This window comes from Theobroma cacao, chromosome 2 (genome assembly GCF_000208745.1).
Source record: "Theobroma cacao cultivar B97-61/B2 chromosome 2, Criollo_cocoa_genome_V2, whole genome shotgun sequence".
Taxonomy (NCBI): Eukaryota; Viridiplantae; Streptophyta; class Magnoliopsida; order Malvales; family Malvaceae; genus Theobroma; species Theobroma cacao.
Genome location: NC_030851.1, coordinates 33,337,147 through 33,355,019, shown reverse-complemented (window position 1 = coordinate 33,355,019; position 17,873 = coordinate 33,337,147). Strand labels below are relative to the sequence as shown.

Below are 17,873 nucleotides of genomic sequence, written 5' to 3'. Positions count from 1 at the left end.
TCTGTCCTCCCTGCAGCTGCTCGACGTTGCCGACGTCGCTCCCTTCCTTCTGCTGGTAGCTAAGGCCCCTGGCTAACCACCGACGGTGTTGCAAGTACCCCCAAAAATCCAAAATAAAAAAAATCCCCCCCCAAAATCCGGTTACTCTCCTTCTATTGTGTATTTTTGACTAATTTTTTTTGTAGTTTTTGGATGCATTTTTTCTGATTTGTGGATTATTGTGGCTGCTAGAAAACTATGATTTCCTTTGGTTGTTGTTTTGTGGTTTCTTGGTTGCCTAGGGATTTTTTTAGGATTGCCGATTGTTGGGTTTTTCTTTGATTTTTGCTCCCTTCTTTTGTGTTGCTCCCGATTCCCCTCTTTATACACTCAGCTTTTTTTGGCCGAGTGTAGTGCCTCCACTACCCTGCCAGACGCGATTTTTTCACATCTGGTAAGAAAGGTGGTGCCTGGCAGGGTGCAGACGCACCTTACTAGACGTACCTCTTCTCTTTTTTTTTTCTTTTTTTGTTTATGATTTTTTTTAATTACTAAAATTTTATTATTACTTTTTTTACAATGTCTACAACTGCCATTCTTTGCGCATTTCGAAAATCCGAAATAGTGCAAAGACGTAGACACTGTATTTGACTAATTTATCATTTTTTTTTCAAAGGTTCTTCTCTTTCTTCTTACTTGTTGTTGTTTTTTTGTTTATTATTAAATGAACTCTTCAAAGTTGAGGCAATGAAACTTTTAAGAATAAACTGCTCAAAATTGAGGCAGAGAAATTTTAAAAAGTAACTCCTCAAAATTGAGGCAACAACACTTTTAAAAATAAACTCCTTAAAATTGAGGCAACGATCGAAACTTAAAAAACCTTGAAACTAATTACCCGGAGGTTATAAGAGAATAATGTACCTAGAGGTCTTCAGAATGTACTCGGAGGATTTAGGAAATGTGGCTCCTTGAAAACTGAGGCAATGTAACTTTTAAAAATCTTGACATTAATTACCCGAAGGTTTTAGAAGATGCATCCAGAGGATTTAAGAGAATAATGTGCCCGGAGGTCTTGAGAATGTACCCGGAGGATTTAGGACATGTGGCTCCTCGAAAACTGAGGCAACGTAACTTTGAAAAATATTGACATTAGTTACCCGAAGGTTTTAAAAGATGCATCTGGAGGATTTAAGAGAATAATGTACCCGGAGGACTTTAGAATGCACCCGGAGGATTTAGAAAATGTGGCTCCTCGAAAACTGAGGCAACGTAACTTTAAAAAAATCTTGCTACTAATTATCTGAAATGTTTCAAAGTGGTTCTCAAATTAATCAAAGCTTGATGTATTTGCATAATTTTTTGTGTTGCATGGATTTTTTTCCTTTCCCAATGCATAGAAATATGTGTGAATGTTGACTATTGCACAAAAAATTTCCAACATCATTGTTGCATGGTCATGTGCATGCATGCATGATGGCATGAGAAAAGGAAAAAATTACCTTTATCTCATCATTTCATTTCAGTGTCTTCCTCTATTGAAAGCCATTCTTCCTATCTTTGCACACTCTTCTATGATCTTTTTGTTCAATTGCCAATCACTTTATCATAAAAGAACTTTCTTGCTAATCTTGTCATATCATTCCCAATTCTTGAAGTTACTTCCCGAAGATGGATACCCCCATGAGATCGTGTGCTAATTCAAAAATGGTTCCATGCCTCTTGATCCTTGAGAAAAGATTCACAAAAATGCTTGTCTCATCATTTAAAACTTTTGATCTTCATACTACAATAGCAGAAGTAACTTCACAAAAATAAAGAATTCTCCATTACTTTCAAAGCATCTTGAATTTTGATAAAATTGTCCTACAAAACTATTTTTTTTTTATGACTAAAGGTAGTTCAAGTTTGGAACAAAACTGAGTCAATTTGACATTTTTCCAACATGTGATACTTGAATCTCTTGAAAATTAATGATTACTGTTTGAAATGATTTTGGATGAGCCAAATGACAGTCTGGTCTTTCATATGGGTTGGATGGTTTAACACATCAAGGTCTTGGTAAACAATAAAGATTTTCACCATTTCATGAGGAAAAGAAGAAAAGTTGAAGTTTCTTTGTCTAAGGTCACAAAGGTATATTGATTTTTGCAAGAAGATTCCTTTCAAATCATAATCAAATTTGACATTCTCTAAACCTCATAATATGTGGCAAAATGATAAATGTAAAGACCAGCTATTATAGGCTTAATATTGCAGAAGGCTATTTTGAAATAAATAGGCTCAAAATTCAGTATGGATCTTTTTCAAATGATCTTGAATCTTTAAGGGTGCTTGAGAGTCTTAAACCTTTAGGAAGGTACCCAACGCATTCAACTGCCTTGAAATGGTCCATCTCTAGTGCTTTTTGTTATCACCTTAGTTGGAATCATGAGTGGCTTCATAAATTCACATCTTTGCTCTAGACTGCTCTTTCAGATTTTCACCCCAGAGATTTATCTTTTTCACTCACTTTTTCTTTTTTTTTTTTTTTTTCTTCGCTCTAGACTGTCCTTTCGGGTTTTCACCCTAGAGCTTCATCTTTCACACTTACTTTTTTTTTCTTTTTTTTTTGATCGATTGTTCCATCATGCACTTGAAAAACTCAAACTTAGTCCAAAATGACTAAAAGGATTCAAGAATATAAATTTAGCAAAGAAAAGAAGTCAAAGTTTCATCTTTCATGTGATGGTCTTTTTCTCTAAGATAGCTCTTCAATTTAAGTATCTACACTTGATCAAAATGGACTTCTTCAAGTACGTAATGTAGGCTATGGTTAAAGGTTCTGAAAGAAATGGATACACAGGCCCAAAACATGTATTTAAAGGTGATTAAACCAAGGATCATTCATTACTGCTCTAAGGCCTCTTTTAAGATATTTGTCCTTTCTCAAAGCATGCTTTTCCCACCATTTCTCTTCTATGCTTTTTCTTCCTTTCTTTTTTTCAATTTTCATTTTCATTTTTTCTTCTTCATTCATTTTTTCAAACTTCATGTTGATGGATTAAGTTCGAAACTTTCAAGAACTCAACTTTGCATCTGTTCCCCATAATATAACAGATGTTCGTTTTTCCCTCAAAATGAATCTTCTATCATCCATGCTTTTGACAAAAAATTTTCTTCAATATTGCCCCCCAATGTGGGAGGTGATCCTTGGTTGAGGTGCATTTTAGAGACAATGTAATAGGCTCAAAGGGGTAGCAAGTGGATAATTTCTCATTTGTGAAGGGAAAATGAAACATGGCTATTTATCCTCTCAGCTATGGTTACTTCTATTGAAGAGCAAATCCCTAGAAAAGAACAATTTAAGATTAAAGGATGATTTTTCTTCATTTTGCCACTTTTGACACCATTTGAGTATTTCAAGTGCATAATGTCACTATCAACTTTCTTTTTTCCTTTTTTCTTTTTTTCACTTCACAACTGAAGATTGAATCAACCTTTCCAAAGTGAAAGGATTCATCAAGAATGTTTTCTTTCTTAATCAACCACTCAAATGAAGGCTCAAGAGACAATTCTTAACAATAAAGGTTCCTTAGAAGCCTTCAAAGATATAATATCAGAACACCTTCTCATGGTCAACTCTTTTAAGAAACACTTTTGCTAAATGAGAAGGGAAAGAGGCCTATTTTTAAAGCCAATGTGTCTTGAAGGTACTGGGTAATCTTGTTTTTAGTCATCATGCCCCAGAATAAGATCAAAGATGGTTTTGAAAGGTTTACATTTGGCATACAGTTGAAAGAAATTAGAGAGGTTTTAGCATATTTGAGACTTTAGCATAGTCTTGACATTTATTAACCTACCACATTCAGAGTCTTTACAAGAGTACCTGATTTGCTTGATTTTTAAAGAAAAATTTTGCAAAACAATCAATTATAACATTGGTCATTGCCTAGACAAAGATCATTGTCTTTCGGTATCACATGATAAGGTTAATAAACCTTCAAAACTTTGTTTCCTTTTGGACTTAAGTTCTTGAATATCCTTATTTGAATGGTATTGGGCTTCAAAGTGTTTGAAGAAATGGTTAGAAAATGTTTGCAAGGACAAGTTTGTTCTAAACAGTAACCATCAATTCTTTCAAGGTCATGTGCACATTTTATTGCCTAAAACCTTTTTTGTTTATGACCGTTCTTTCTTTCTTTCTTTCTCCTTTTTTTTTGTTGTTTCTTTTTTTTTTTTTGAGAAATTTTTTGTTTTTATGATCTTGAAAAGATGTTATAAAACCTTTATTGAAACAATCGTATCACCTCATAAAACTTTAAAAATTTTCATTCAACAAAAACATTAACACTTACAACTCTTAACAAGAATTCTACTCATTCCATGCATCTAACTAAAAAATAAAAACTCCGAATCATCTATTTTTTCTTGAGACTTGAGGCATTTTCAACTTCCTAACGAGAGCCCACTCTATGGCATAACCGATTTCCAACGTTCCATAAGCTCAAGAGTCAAACTGTCATCCTTGATGAGATTTTCAATTTTCTCTTTCAATTGCCTACATTTCTCTATTGAGTGTCCAATTGTCCCCATGTGATAGCCACATTTAGTATTAGGGTATAATTCCTTACCGATGGGTTTGGAATTGTCTTCATTGGCACCATACTGAGGTATTGATTCTCAATTAGTATAGGCAAAAGTTTCGAGATTGGCATGGGCAATTGGCGAAGGTTGGGTTTTGGCAATGATTGAGGCATAAGTGGAGGTGTGGGTGTTCTTAGATGAAAACTTAGTTGTGGAATTGGTTGATAGGAACACAAGCTATGGGAAATATGATTCCAAACGGGGTAGGAAGGTTGGTATGCAGAATGAATATGGTATGGATTGATGCACCATGGTTGCTCTTCACATGTGATAACTTGTGCTTCCCCTCTCCTTTTCTTCGAGGCTTTACAACTTTCCATGCTACTGACACTATTCTCTTCAATTTTACCCCTATTGATTGCATTCTCAATCATCTCTCTTGAAATTACTACGTCAATGAAGTTCCTAGTAGCATTTCCGATTAGCCTATCATAGTATGGTAGTGGGAGAGTACCAATAAAAAACATTATTATTTCTTTTTCAATGAGAGGTGGTTGAACCTGTGTAGCAACATTTCTCCATCTTTGAGCATATTCCTTAAAACTCTCAGTGTCTCTCTTCTCCATGTTCTACAAAGAAAGCCTATCTTGGGCCATGTCCAAAACATGTTTATACTGAGCTACAAACGCCCGAGCCAAGTTTTTCCATGTGTGGATTCGATTGCGATCTAGCTGGACATACCACTTTGCTACAGCACCAGTGAGGCTGTCTTGAAAGCAATGTATCAGGAGCTTGTCATCATGTGCATGTGCAGCCATATTCTGACAATACATAGTGATATAAGCTTTTGGGCATTTGGTTCCATCATATTTCTCAAAATCTGGTACTTTGAACTTAGGTGGGATGATCACATCAGGTATCAAACACCAATCTATTGCATCAATAGAACCATATATGTCCATCCCTTTAATAGCTTTAAGGCGCTCATCCAAAAGGTCATGCTTTTGTTGCATTTGCAATTCTTTCTTTAGCTCAAAAGATTCTCCTTTCAATGTTTCTTGCTTTCCAAGGTTATCTAAGTCAGGAATAAGAGTTGGGTCAGAGAAATTTACCCCCGAAAATGACATAGTTTGCCCTTTCATCTGCAATTGGCTTTGTCTTTGCAAACATGATAATCCTTCGAAAAACCTTTCCTCTTTACTAGTAATCATCTCCATTAACCTTTCCAACTGTTCCTTTATCTTGTCTTGACGTTTCTCGATCTCGTCCATTCGTTTTGACTGCTCATCTCCCATGATTCTAATTTGAGTCCACGTATCACACAAACAGCCAAAGGGCTTTCTCGAGCTTTTATCTTTTCACAAAATGGAAACAAATTAGATTGGGTGATAAGTTCTTCCTTACTAAAGATCTTCCTAAATGTACTCCTTCTTTATACAAAACTTGAAAAAAGATCTTTCATTCCATGAAACCAATGACATTGTTGCCTCTCTTTTCATTGTATATAGCGAAGTCAAATGACAGTGCTTACAAAAAGGTGGATGAATGATAAATGCATGGGTGTCAAAATCAATGGATGTTTAAATGCATGACAAGATGACTTATGAGTCAATAGATGATGAATGATTCAGGGCACTTTTTATGCATGATGAGATTACCATAAAATCTAAGTTGTGTAAAACATTTATTTTTCCATTAATCATCATTTTTTGTTTTATCTTTTTTTTTTGTTTTTGTATTTTATATATATTTTTTTGTTGTTTTGTTTTTTTTTTCTCTTTTTTTTTTGTGAAATCCTCCTTGTCATTATGAAACAAAATTTGATCCAAATTGTGATAATTTTCTTGCATCATTTAAGGAACAAATTCATTTTCTAATAATTGCTCACTAACATAAATCCAAACTTCAAAAGAAATTAAGCACATCTATGTCTAAACATTAAATATCCTAAAACCTTAAAAACTTTTACTCAAAAAGAAAAAGTCCTAACAAAGTCCACTTTTGCCACCTAGATGCCTATTTGGATACCTTATCACCCTGTCCGACCATCTTTGCTAGATCAAACCACTTTACATCTGTCAGTGCTTGTACCTTATGCTTGAATGTAGTACAATCTTCAATGGAATGTCCCATGACTCCACCATGATAATCGCATCTTGCATTTGGATTATACCATTTTGGATATGGAGGTTTCAAGGGTTCTATAGGCATAGCAGCAACAAGGTGATCCTGAACCAATTGCTGAAAAAGTTCTCCATAAAAAATGGGAATGGGATCCAATTGCTTATGTTGTTTCCTTTTGGATTGTTTTTGGATGACACCTAGGCTAGGAGCAAGGGTGATAGGTGATGGTGTGAACAGTTGGGCTCGAGGAGCTTGTTGAGAAGGTGGTCGAAAAATGCTTGGGCAAGGGTGAAAACTTGGATGCAGACCAATGTTCATGGGTTGAAAAGTTGGTCGAAAAGGGGTAGGTTGGAAGCATGTGCTCAGTGGCAAACCATTGTTTAAAGGTGGTGCAGAGCTTAGAGGTCCCATCTTGGATATTGAGCCCTTCAATTCAACCATCTGCATATTCAACTCGTCCATTCTTTTCATAACTTTTTCCAAACCTTGATCTTTACTTGGGTCACTAAGTGAAATATTGGTCTTATCAAGGACAAATTGGCCTTCCTTCAATGGTTGCTTGAGGCGTGGTTCGGTTTGAAGCGATTGGAATTCTTGAGGGTGAATCACATTGGTTCTGTTGAGACATTTAACCATTTCCATCAATTTGGCAATCTATCCTTTCATCTCTCTAAGATCATGTCTGAACTCTTCTTGATTGCGCTCTAGTGCACTTATCCTTGCTTCCAACTGATGTTCCATATCTTTTCAACCCCCCAAGATTCAAATCAAATAAATTAGAAAAGAATTTTGAAATTTGACTGAAACCTTTCTAGATGTTTTCCATAGATGTGGATTTGTTTTATTTCCTTCAAACCTAATAAAGCTGTGTGGTTCTTTATTATGGGAATAAATATGGCTAGAAATAAAGAAAATATGAATATATGGATATGGATGCAAATATGTCATGTGTATGAATTCATGAAATGCAATAATGCTTTGATGAATGGATGATATGATATGCAATGAAATACCCCCAAAATGTAAGAAAATTTAAACACTGAATATGCAATGAGAGCACAATAAAAACCATTTAAAAATCATGTAAAAATGAAAAGTGGAAGATTTATTCAAAATTAAAATCCTTTTTTCCTTTTTCTCTTTTTTTTTTGAACATAATGAAAGAAATGAAAAACCCTTTTTATTTCTTTTTTCATTCCTATTTAAATGGAAGATCTGTCTTTCTTTTTTTTATTTCTTTTTTCTCTTTTTTTATTTTTTACGAGAAAAAACAATTGACAGAAATATCGTTCTTAATTCTTTATTCTTTTTTTTATTTTTTTATTTTTATTTATTTTCATAATTTTAAAAGAACAAAAGAAATAAAAGAAAAGACTTTGTTTGTTTCCTTTTCCTTACTTTTTTCTCTTTCTTTTTTTTTTTTATTTCCATAATGTTATGCAAGAAGTCAAAATAGAGAGACTGAGAAGTATTCCTTTATGTGTTCTTATTTAAGGATACCACATTCACAATATGTTGAAATGGTTCTACCTAAAAGAAGGTTATTTGCAATTTTCTATATGCTGAGTTTGGGTTACAAACGGAGCTAAAGGTTCCCAAATCGTTTCTCACTGTCGTCCATACGGACTAGTAAGACACCCCAGTCCTCACCCATTATAGGCTTCGAACGGACTATGTTCGATCTGAGTGGGAGTCTTCACTAGCCCGTGCGAAGGTTATCACCTCACGAGAGCGTAGCTACTAAACTCCCTCCTAAATATGACATAGCCCGAGTAGAGGGCTTATGCATGAATACAAAATGTGCTGTGTGTGTGAAGGAAGACATCGATGTTGGACCAATAATCTCACATCCCTCTATCCTAAATCCCTACAATTATTAAAAGCAATAAAAAAATGCATCAAACAAAATATGCAGAGCAAGTCATTAATACTAAGGAAACATTAAATTATTTAAACCCTTGGATAACCTATTATTATTTAATGGTTTGACTCTCAGCAGTCCCCAGTGGAGTCGCCAGCTGTTGTAAGGTGTGGGTCCGAGAACTCGACTGCCAAACGCAAGTGAAAACTCTAATACTAGGACTCGCCACCAATCTTTTTTACTAGGTGCGATTGGCCACCTATTGACTCGATTCTAATCGATGAAGCTTTAAATTGATTTTAAGCCCACCGAAAAGAACCTTAAACTGGTCTACGTTTTTCTAGATCTAAGTTCGGGAGTACGGTTACGTCCGGGGAAGGATTAGCACCCCCGGGACGCTCGTTCCATGAACGGTACCATTTTTTAGATTATCCTATTAAGCTTTAATTTTTTTTACTTTACTATATTTTCTTAGTTATTATTCTCTTATTTTATCTCTTATTTAACCTAAAATGGAATGCAAATATGAGGCAAGATGAGATGCATGGCGTGAGATAAAAATATCGGACAAATAACCTTTTATCGAGGGTATTCTCCCGGATCCGCCCATCATACTGGTGAGATTTGGGGTATTCTCTTACCTAGGGAATCATTCGAGAAATTCACCTTCGCAAATTTGATGAATAAATCCCGTCATCGGGGTCATCGTACGTTTTCTTTTAAAATAATATTTTCATGAATAATTAACCTAATACGAGCAAAAGCCTTTTATTAAAGACGTTTCTCGAGCCCTCTCATCATACTGGTGGGATCCGAGGACACCTTTTCACCTAAAAAACTTTTCGAGAAATACCCGCCTTCGCAAGATCCTCGGGAGATCCCATCATCGGGGCTTAAACTCGAAAACAAAAATATTTATATGCAATGATATGCATGATACAATAGATATATATGCTATGCTAATGCAATTATCTATTTTCTGTCATTTTTTATTATTTAATTATTATTTTCATTTTATTTCATATTATCATATTTTCTATTTTTTATTCTCCTATATTTTATTTTTTTTTTATATTCTAAGTTTCTCCTATATATTCCTTTTATAATTAGATAAATTGTTTATAATTCCTTGTTATTTTAGTGAACAAAATTTTATTTTTCTTTTACATAACATTTTATTAATCTATAGTTTATACTATTAGATATTTAATGATTAATTTTAAATTAGCTATTGTTTTGGATTTTTTTTCTTATTTTTTATTTATTTTGTCTTTTTATTTAATGTCATGTATATTGCATTTTCACAAATTAATTATTTACTATATATTTGAATTATTATTATTTTTTTATCATTTTTTTTATCTATTGTTATTTATTTATTATTTTTATTGAGTAATTTTTTGTATAGTCAAAATTTTTATTTATTAAAAATTTCAGAATCTTGAAATCGAAGCCCTCCCATCGTATTGGTGGAGCCTTGATTCGAATTCTGAACCTAGGGAATATGGGCCCAAGATTGCTACTTCTCGCGTCCCGACCGATCATCCCATCATCGGTTCATAGTACTTATAGTTAATGTCATGGAATATTGTTATCATTTTCTATTTTTTTTGGAGTTAATTTTCTAAAATTGATTCTCATACCTATTTTATTACTTTAATACTTAATCCAATAATTTCCAATTTCTTAATTTAATCTATATATAAATCTTTAGCCTACATTTATTTCATTCATTTATATATATATTTTTAATTTTTTATTTTTCTTTATATTTGTGGTAAATATTTTCCTAAGCTTAAATTCTTTGTATAACTAAACATTTTCTAAGAATATTTTATTATCTTTTTTATTTTTTATTCTTTATTATTTATATATTCTCCTATTTGTATTAATCTCCTAAGTCTAAAATACCATGAAGAAAAAAAAATAGAATTTTATACTACAATAATTTATAATTAATTCTACCTAATATCCCTAAAAAAAAATGTAAAATGGGCCAACAAACAGATTCTCAAAAGAGTCAGGGATTTACCTTAGCGGGCTAGAAGCGGCCCAAATGCCGGCCTGCTCCAACTAAACTGCCTCCCTAAGGTCTGCGTGGCCTCTTTTCAAAACGCACCGTGTTGGTCTCCTGCTCAATAGCCCCCTGGTGCCCAAAACGGTGTTGTTTCACATGCCCCAGCTCTTAGCTATTTAAGCTTCATTTTCTTCCTTTCTTCCCATTTTCTCTCTTCAACTTCTCTCTCTAGAAACAAATCTCTCTACCTTCTCTCTAAAATCTCACCAGCTCCCTCTCTCTCTAACAGCCACCCCAAATCGGACCTCCCTAACCGGCGACACCGTCGGCTACCTTTTCGTCTCCTGTCGTCGATTGGCGACCCAAGCTCCCTTTTCGAAGGTGCCGCTCCAATCTCTCTCTCAACCACCAGTCGGTACTCCTTGTTTCTCATTCATTGTTCTTTGATCGACGGCAAGCTCACCAACCAGATCTCCTATCGACAGTCGAATCTTTCCTCTCCTACCGGTGCCGGCTACCAAGATCGGACCTCTCCTCACCTTCTTTTACTGTGGGTCGGCTCTCCTTTTTTGCCTTCTCTTACCGTCGATCGGCTTTAGCTCCAGATCTGTCTTCCCTGTAGCTGCTCGACGTTGCCGGCGTTGCTCCCTTCCTTTCGCAGGTAACTAAGGCCCTTGACTACCCACCGGCGACGGTGCAAGTACCCCCAAAAATCTAAAATAAAAAAAATCCCCCCCCCCAAAAAAATCGGTTACTCTCCTTCTATTGTGTATTTTTTTTACTGATATTTTTTGTATTTTTTGGATGCATTTTTTCTGATTTGTGGATTATTGTGGCTGCTAGAAAACTAGGATTTCCTCTGGTTGCTGTTTTATGGTTTCTTGGTTGCTTAGGGATTTTTTTAGGATTGCCGATTGTTGGGTTTTTCTTTGATTTTTGCTCCCCTCTTTTTGGGTTACTCCCGATTCCCCTCTTTATACACTCAGCTTTTTTTGGCCGATTGTAGTGCCTCCACTACCCTACCAGACGCGATTTTTTCGGGTCTAGTAGGAAGGTTGGTGCCTAGCAGGGTGCAGACGCACCCTACCAGACGTATCTCTTCTCTTTTTTTTTGTTTATGATTTTTTTTAATTACTAAAATTTTATTATTGCTTTTTTTACAGTGTCTACAGGTTTATCCAAATGAGTAGAATCCTCCCTATTAATAAAGTAAAGAATAGTCACTAATCGCATCTGTTATCACAGCTTCAATAGCTTTGCTAGTAATAGTTTTGCACTGCATGGGTGGAGGCAGATGCTACGCTTAGGTATTCCAATTCCATCATTTTCTCCAGTTGCGATTAGCAATGATATAAATGGAACATTCTGCTAGGCAACTTTAATGCCACCACCATTGTCTTTCAAGTTGTTTGGATTAGGAAAACTTGATAAGGATAAGGACATCAATGATGCCATTTTGTTTACCTCAATGTGCCTTTTGCCATATGGTGCTTACTTTTGCTTAAGCTAATCAAAACCTTTACGCTTTAGTGACCTTGAAGACTGGACTCTTTTAACTTCCAAAGTTTCAAGCCTTTCAAATAGAAAAATAAATAATAATAATTTTTAAAAAAAAAAGGTAAAAGAAGTTTTTGATAACCCTTCTTGTTGTATTGAGAGAAGGGTTCTTTAAAGCAATATTAAATTGCAAAAAGGAAAAAAAACAAATTGCTATGCCACAAACGATCATGATTAATATGAACAAGATCAACGTGGCATCCATCACTAGGACAAGGTACAAAGCATTACTATTTAAGTTGGATATCAGCAAGGAATCACATATAAATAAGCTATAAAAGAGAAACACTGGAAATCAGGGGTGTTGAGGTAGACCACTCCCTAATGGTATATGTCATTAGCAAGTAGTATACTACTATGTTACTTTTCTATCAAAGAATTGTTATAAAACAAAGTGTGGTAAAGACTTTTTAAATGGTGGTGAAGAGTGAGGAGTGAAGACTACACTCTATGGAGCTACTCCTCAAATCCGGATTGTTGAAGTTGAGGTTAAGCCCAGAGAGATGTTGGCAGTTAATCAGCCATGTTATCCATTACTCTTATGTAGTTTTCATTATTCATGTATGTGAAGATTATGGATGGTAGTTATATCTAATTTGTGAGTTTGAACCATGAATTGACAGTTAAGTTCAATTTTAATTTTTCTCTTCTTCTTGTATTAATGTTGTGTTAGAATTATGAATGATAGTTCGAGTTAGCCTTCTTTCTTCTGCAGAAAACTTTTATTTTTCTGTTTGCTGCTAGTTCTCTGTTTTCTTATCAAGTTTCAACATGGTACCAAAGCATCAAGGATCTTAAGGGACCTTTGTAGCACAAGCAATATCATTCCTTATTTTTCTTCCTCAAATAGTCCTTGTTTATCATCCTTTTTTTTCTTCTTATCTAAAAAATCTCACCTAAAAATCTCATTGTCTTTGCTATGGCATCATCTAGCTTTAATGCAACAGCACCTCCTATATTCACAGGAGAAAATTATGCTCTATGGGCTGTGAAGATGAAAGCCTATTTTAGGGCTTTTGATTTATAAGAGATTATGGAGGTGGGAGGTGATCCTCTGGTGATGAGGCATGCTAATCTCGCCATTGCTCGACTTAAATAGCATGGTGAGGAGGTAGCAAGAAAATATAAAGCACTTTTTTATATCCAATCTGCTGTGTTGGATGTCATTTTCACAAGAATTATGACTTGTGATAACCCAAAAAAAAGCTTGAGATCGATTGAAGAATGAGTTCCATAGGAGTGAAATGACTTGGCACATGCAAGCTCTTAATTTGCACAAAGAATTCGAGATCCTTAGAATGAAAGAGAATGAGATAATTAAAGGGTATTCTGATAAAATCATGAAGTTTGTTAATCAGTTAAGGCTGCTAGAAGAGGATCCATCCGAAAGGAGAATTGTGAACAAAGTCTTAGTTAGTCTTCCAGAAAAGTTTGAGGCCAAGATTTCATCACTAGAAGACTCAAAGGACCTATCTCAACTCACGATTATTGAACTAGTGAACACCTTCCAAGCTCAAGAACAAAGACACTTCATTTGAAATGATGGACAAGTGGAAGGTGCCTGATGGTAAGAAGCCATGGCAAAGCAGTAAGCAATTGTCAAAGAAGATAATGACCATGACAAGAAGGAGAAAGATAGAAAAAACAACGATGAAAAACAAGGAAAGGTAAAGCCAAATTCCAATCGCGTTCGTACTGCAAGAAGCGTAACCATTCAGAAAAATTTTGTGAGTTGGTACCATGAACTGACAGTCGAGTTCAGTTTTAATTTTTCTCTTTTTCATGTATTAATGCTGTGTTGGAATTATGAATGATAGTTCGAGTTAGTCTCTTTTCTTCTGCAGAGAACTTTTATTTTTCTGCTTGCTGCTAGTTCTCTGTTTTATTGTCAAGTTTCAACACGGATTTTAACCTTAATTTAGCGTATAAGATTGTCGGATGATCGGACCATTTCTCTTCTTCTGGTTTAAATTCGAATATTATCTGGAAATCTCATTGTCATACTTGTATTAAACAATTTTTGTGGACTGCCACGCATTGCGAACTTCCAATAAAATCTTTCCTTTCTCACAGGATTATCACCCCATTCTTGCTGTGAGGCATCAGTGCTACACCCTTTGCTCTGTAGCTTTGAAATGTTTAGAATCGCCTAAAACTACTCTAGGTGACTTCTTCTGTTCGGCTACTTGAATTTTATCCACTCTCTTTTGAACTTGATTTTGTTAACAAGGTACTCGAGTGATACTTGCACAAGCTTCTGAATCTTTTGAGGATGCAGATGCTGGCCATCAACCTCTTGTTCCCCTTATTACTAATTGCAGGTCCTTGATAGAAGTTTCCTTCAAACTAAGTTCCCTCGCAGTCGGGGAGAGGCGAAAATAGCAGCTGATTCCCCTGCCAAGAGAGGAAGACTAGGTGCTGCTGATTGATATTTTTGATGTTACTCCTTTGTTATCGCATATTTTACTTTCTGATGAAATGGGAATTTCATTTCCTAGGTCTTTAAGAACCTCTTAAAGAAACAAAAATATACTTACCTTTTTCAAACCCCCCCCCCCCCCCCCCCTCCCTTTATATTAAAAAAGACAAAAGGAAAAGGATAGAATTGTTACAAAACAACATTCATGTATGAGCAATGGCTTCCAGAAAACCCAATGAAATAAGCATCGTCAGCAACAAACAATCTAAAAACCCAATCAATGGAAACAAATTAAGGAATTCAATAAAACATGTATGAATAAATTGTCTCAAAACAAAACTTCCCAACATAGGGAAATCACAGGAACCTCAAACTAATGTATTAGAGAATCTAAGTAATACACATGCACCCTGCAACAGCTAAGCTGTGTCCGATACAGAAAGATCCCCGCTCAGTGAATGAAATATCCTCCACCAGGTAAAACTCAAATGATGAAAAAGTTATATACAGACCTAGAATTTCCCAGAATTTATCCAACTCTTCAATCATTTTCCCAAGGAATTGGAAAAACTTTTAGCTGGATAAAAGACAAGGCTGCTCAGTGACACACCGCAGTCATTAATTGTTCAGTTGAACCCTTCGTGGGGAGTCACAGTAGTAGCACCCCTGACTAGTCTTTACAGATACAAACATCTGAAGTTATTTGGAGAATCACTCACTTTCTCTCAAACAATTTCCAGGTAAAAGAAATTTATATTTATCTGCGTTCTCTAGAAGATATGATGGAAGATGAACAGCTGAGAAGGAATGAGGAATAGGTCCCATTTTTCCAATTATTTCCTTGAATGTGTACTCCTCTGGAAGCATGTCAAATAAATCAGCACCCTTGCAAATTACTTTCTGAACTCTTTTCGGATTCAAATAATGAGAGAACCTCACTCTATCATTATGGCTGTAAGCTTTCATCTTAAATATGAACTCGCTGATGCGGCGGAAGCAAAAACTGCAGTGCCACCCTGCATCCGCCAAAATCTCATCTGTCTGGCGATAATGTGCATACCTTGTTTTACCCGCCTGATACCTATGGACCGATGCCCTCCAGCTGTTATTATCCACAAGAAACTCAAAAGAATAAAGATAATTCTTCAGCCGAAGATGAAGAACTTCTGGTATGTCATCACACCACCTCAGGAGGTTGATAGTATGTCTGCTTGGTATCTCATCAACATCTGACATTATCAACAAGTCATCATCAGAAATTCCTGCTATTTTGAGAAGCTGGTCTAATGCTACTCGCTGCAGAGCCTCCTCAACAAATGGGTTTTCCCCTTTCTTAAATCTTCCTCCAATTGTCCCATAAGTCAACCGGGGCTCAACAAATTTGAACTGATCTCGAAGGCCAGCAAAAACCATAGGCTTTGGAATTCCCGTAAATGTTGAATTAGACTCAAGAAGAACAAATTGTGTAATGTAGGGGTACAACTCTTGCCAGCGTATGGTAAGAATATCCACCTCATTACTAAACAACACTGCATCATAAACCCGTCTTGGAAATTCACGAATTTTCCAACCATGAAGTTTGCAGAGAGTCTCCATTGATACATTCTCATGATAATAATGCGGAATATCATGGAAAGGTTTGGGTGGCGATTCCCACAGTGGCCGCAGGAAGTACGAAATCTTCTGCCCATGAACATATATACCAAATATGCATGTTGGAACTAGTACAAATAGAAAAATATAAGTTTTCAAATCAATGCCACGCAGTATGCAGCGGATTCTTGACATGCTCAGCCGGCTTGATTCCTGTAGCATAAACAAAATACAATATTAATACTAACCAAATTGATTAGGATGCATGACGAGAAGTAATATTTCAAAACAAGGCACTCCAGAAACATCAAAGAATATAATAAATCTAGCAGAGAAAGTAATCATGCCTACAACAATAAGCATCATAATTTAGGTGATAATTAGAAAAGCAATGGAATATATGCGACTCATATGCGAATGGTAATGCCCCTTTAGATTCTTAGAAAAGTATGGTAGAAGCTACAAAGTAAAAGAATATTTGCTTAAAAAGTAGTTTCCTTTCAAACGTATCAACCCAAGACCTTTCCAGCCAGTTTCTACCAGGTCTTAGAAGCAAGCCAAAAGTTTGGTAAATTAGGTTCCAATTTACTTATTGCGAAGCTTTTTTACATCTTTTTTATCCAGTTTTTACGGTTTTTGGTTAATGGTAACTAATTTGTATCAAATTCTTTATAATCTTAAAAGAAATTTCTCAACAAAGTAATTACATCTAAACAATCTCAGATCGATAAAAATCAACTGGCACAAACACGCTCAATCCCCAAATCAAAAGCAAAGATATTTGTTTCAAAACTTAATCCAAACCCAAAAAACAATGAGATTAATAGGCAATACCTAGCAGCTAACTTGTCGATGAAATTTTTCCTAAGATCCCAAAAATTTCGACCCCATTAACTTCCCCCACATTCCCACGAAAGATTACCACCCAGAAAAGGAAACATTAAAACAAAAACAAAGAGATCAAAGTAGCAAAGTACCTGGCCGCAAACATCTCCACAGATGTCATCGGTTTTTTTAGAACAATAATGCCCTCCTCCTTCATTCATCATCCACCACATTTTTTTTAAAAAAATAACAAAATAAAGAAAACCCAATAACGAAAAAATCTACTAGCTCAGTGCTAAAAAACCCAGATCAGCTTCCAGAAAAACTCTCTCGATCTCCGGCTCCCTCTTTCCTCTAACGGTTAGCTAAGCTATAACCTCTCTCCCTCTTTAAAAAGAAAACCCAAAAGGCCTAAAAGAGAGAAAGCCCTTCCTAAAAACAATTAACGGAAAAATCGAGCTTAAATAGTAGTACTACTTCGTTTAGTACAAAAAATAAATAAATAAATAAATAATGAAAAGGAGAGGAGAAATAAATATAGAGCTGGTGCCTCTCTGTTAATGGGTGGCAGTTGTAAAGACTAATACCAATAGAAGAGAGAGAAGAAAAGAAAGGAAAAAAAAACTTTTTTTTTTAGTGAGAGCCGTTTCTCTTGTCTTCTACCCCACTTTTTCAATCCCATCTCCCCTTTAAATAAATTTCTTCTGATTGTCTCCGTGTTTACAATTTTGCCCTTGGGATTTTTCTTCGTGGCTAAGACAGAAGTGTTAGGGTGAGGGTAGGTTAGAGAATGTAGAATTAAATAGGTTCTTGGGCCGGGTCCCCACACGTTGGATTGACCGGCTCAAACCTCAAAAGACAAAAACCTCTTTTCTTCTCTTCTCTCTTCTGTTTTCATGTTTGTGCGTGTGCGTGTGTCGTGTCGTCTCGTCGCT

The 17,873-nt window shown here is 35.5% G+C and overlaps 2 protein-coding genes across 2 annotated transcripts; both read right to left on the bottom strand.

Annotated features, from left to right (window-relative positions):
- Positions 6,434 to 11,237, bottom strand: LOC108660762. The gene is made up of 2 exons (XM_018115127.1): positions 10,560 to 11,237; positions 6,434 to 7,409 (listed from the first exon to the last, which is right to left on the bottom strand). Exon 2 carries the CDS (start codon positions 7,306 to 7,308, stop codon positions 6,559 to 6,561), a length of 750 nt encoding a protein of 249 aa, XP_017970616.1. The 5' UTR covers positions 7,309 to 7,409; positions 10,560 to 11,237; the 3' UTR covers positions 6,434 to 6,558.
- LOC18609574 lies at positions 14,787 to 17,604 on the bottom strand. The gene is made up of 2 exons (XM_007044753.2): positions 17,091 to 17,604; positions 14,787 to 16,326 (listed from the first exon to the last, which is right to left on the bottom strand). Exons 1-2 carry the CDS (start codon positions 17,169 to 17,171, stop codon positions 15,232 to 15,234), a joined length of 1,176 nt encoding a protein of 391 aa, XP_007044815.1. The 5' UTR covers positions 17,172 to 17,604; the 3' UTR covers positions 14,787 to 15,231.

What these genes read in the sequence shown, in the direction of transcription:
- LOC108660762 (XM_018115127.1), bottom strand. Translation starts at nt 7,308, where the DNA reads ATGGAAATGGTTAAATGTCTCAACAGAACCAATGTGATTCACCCTCAA.
- LOC18609574 (XM_007044753.2), bottom strand. Translation starts at nt 17,171, where the DNA reads ATGTGGTGGATGATGAATGAAGGAGGAGGGCATTATTGTTCTAAAAAA. An exon ending in GTGGAGATGTTTGCGGCCAG is followed by an intron (nt 16,327 to 17,090) that starts GTACTTTGCTAC and finishes TTTATGCTACAG; the next exon opens with GAATCAAGCCGGCTGAGCAT.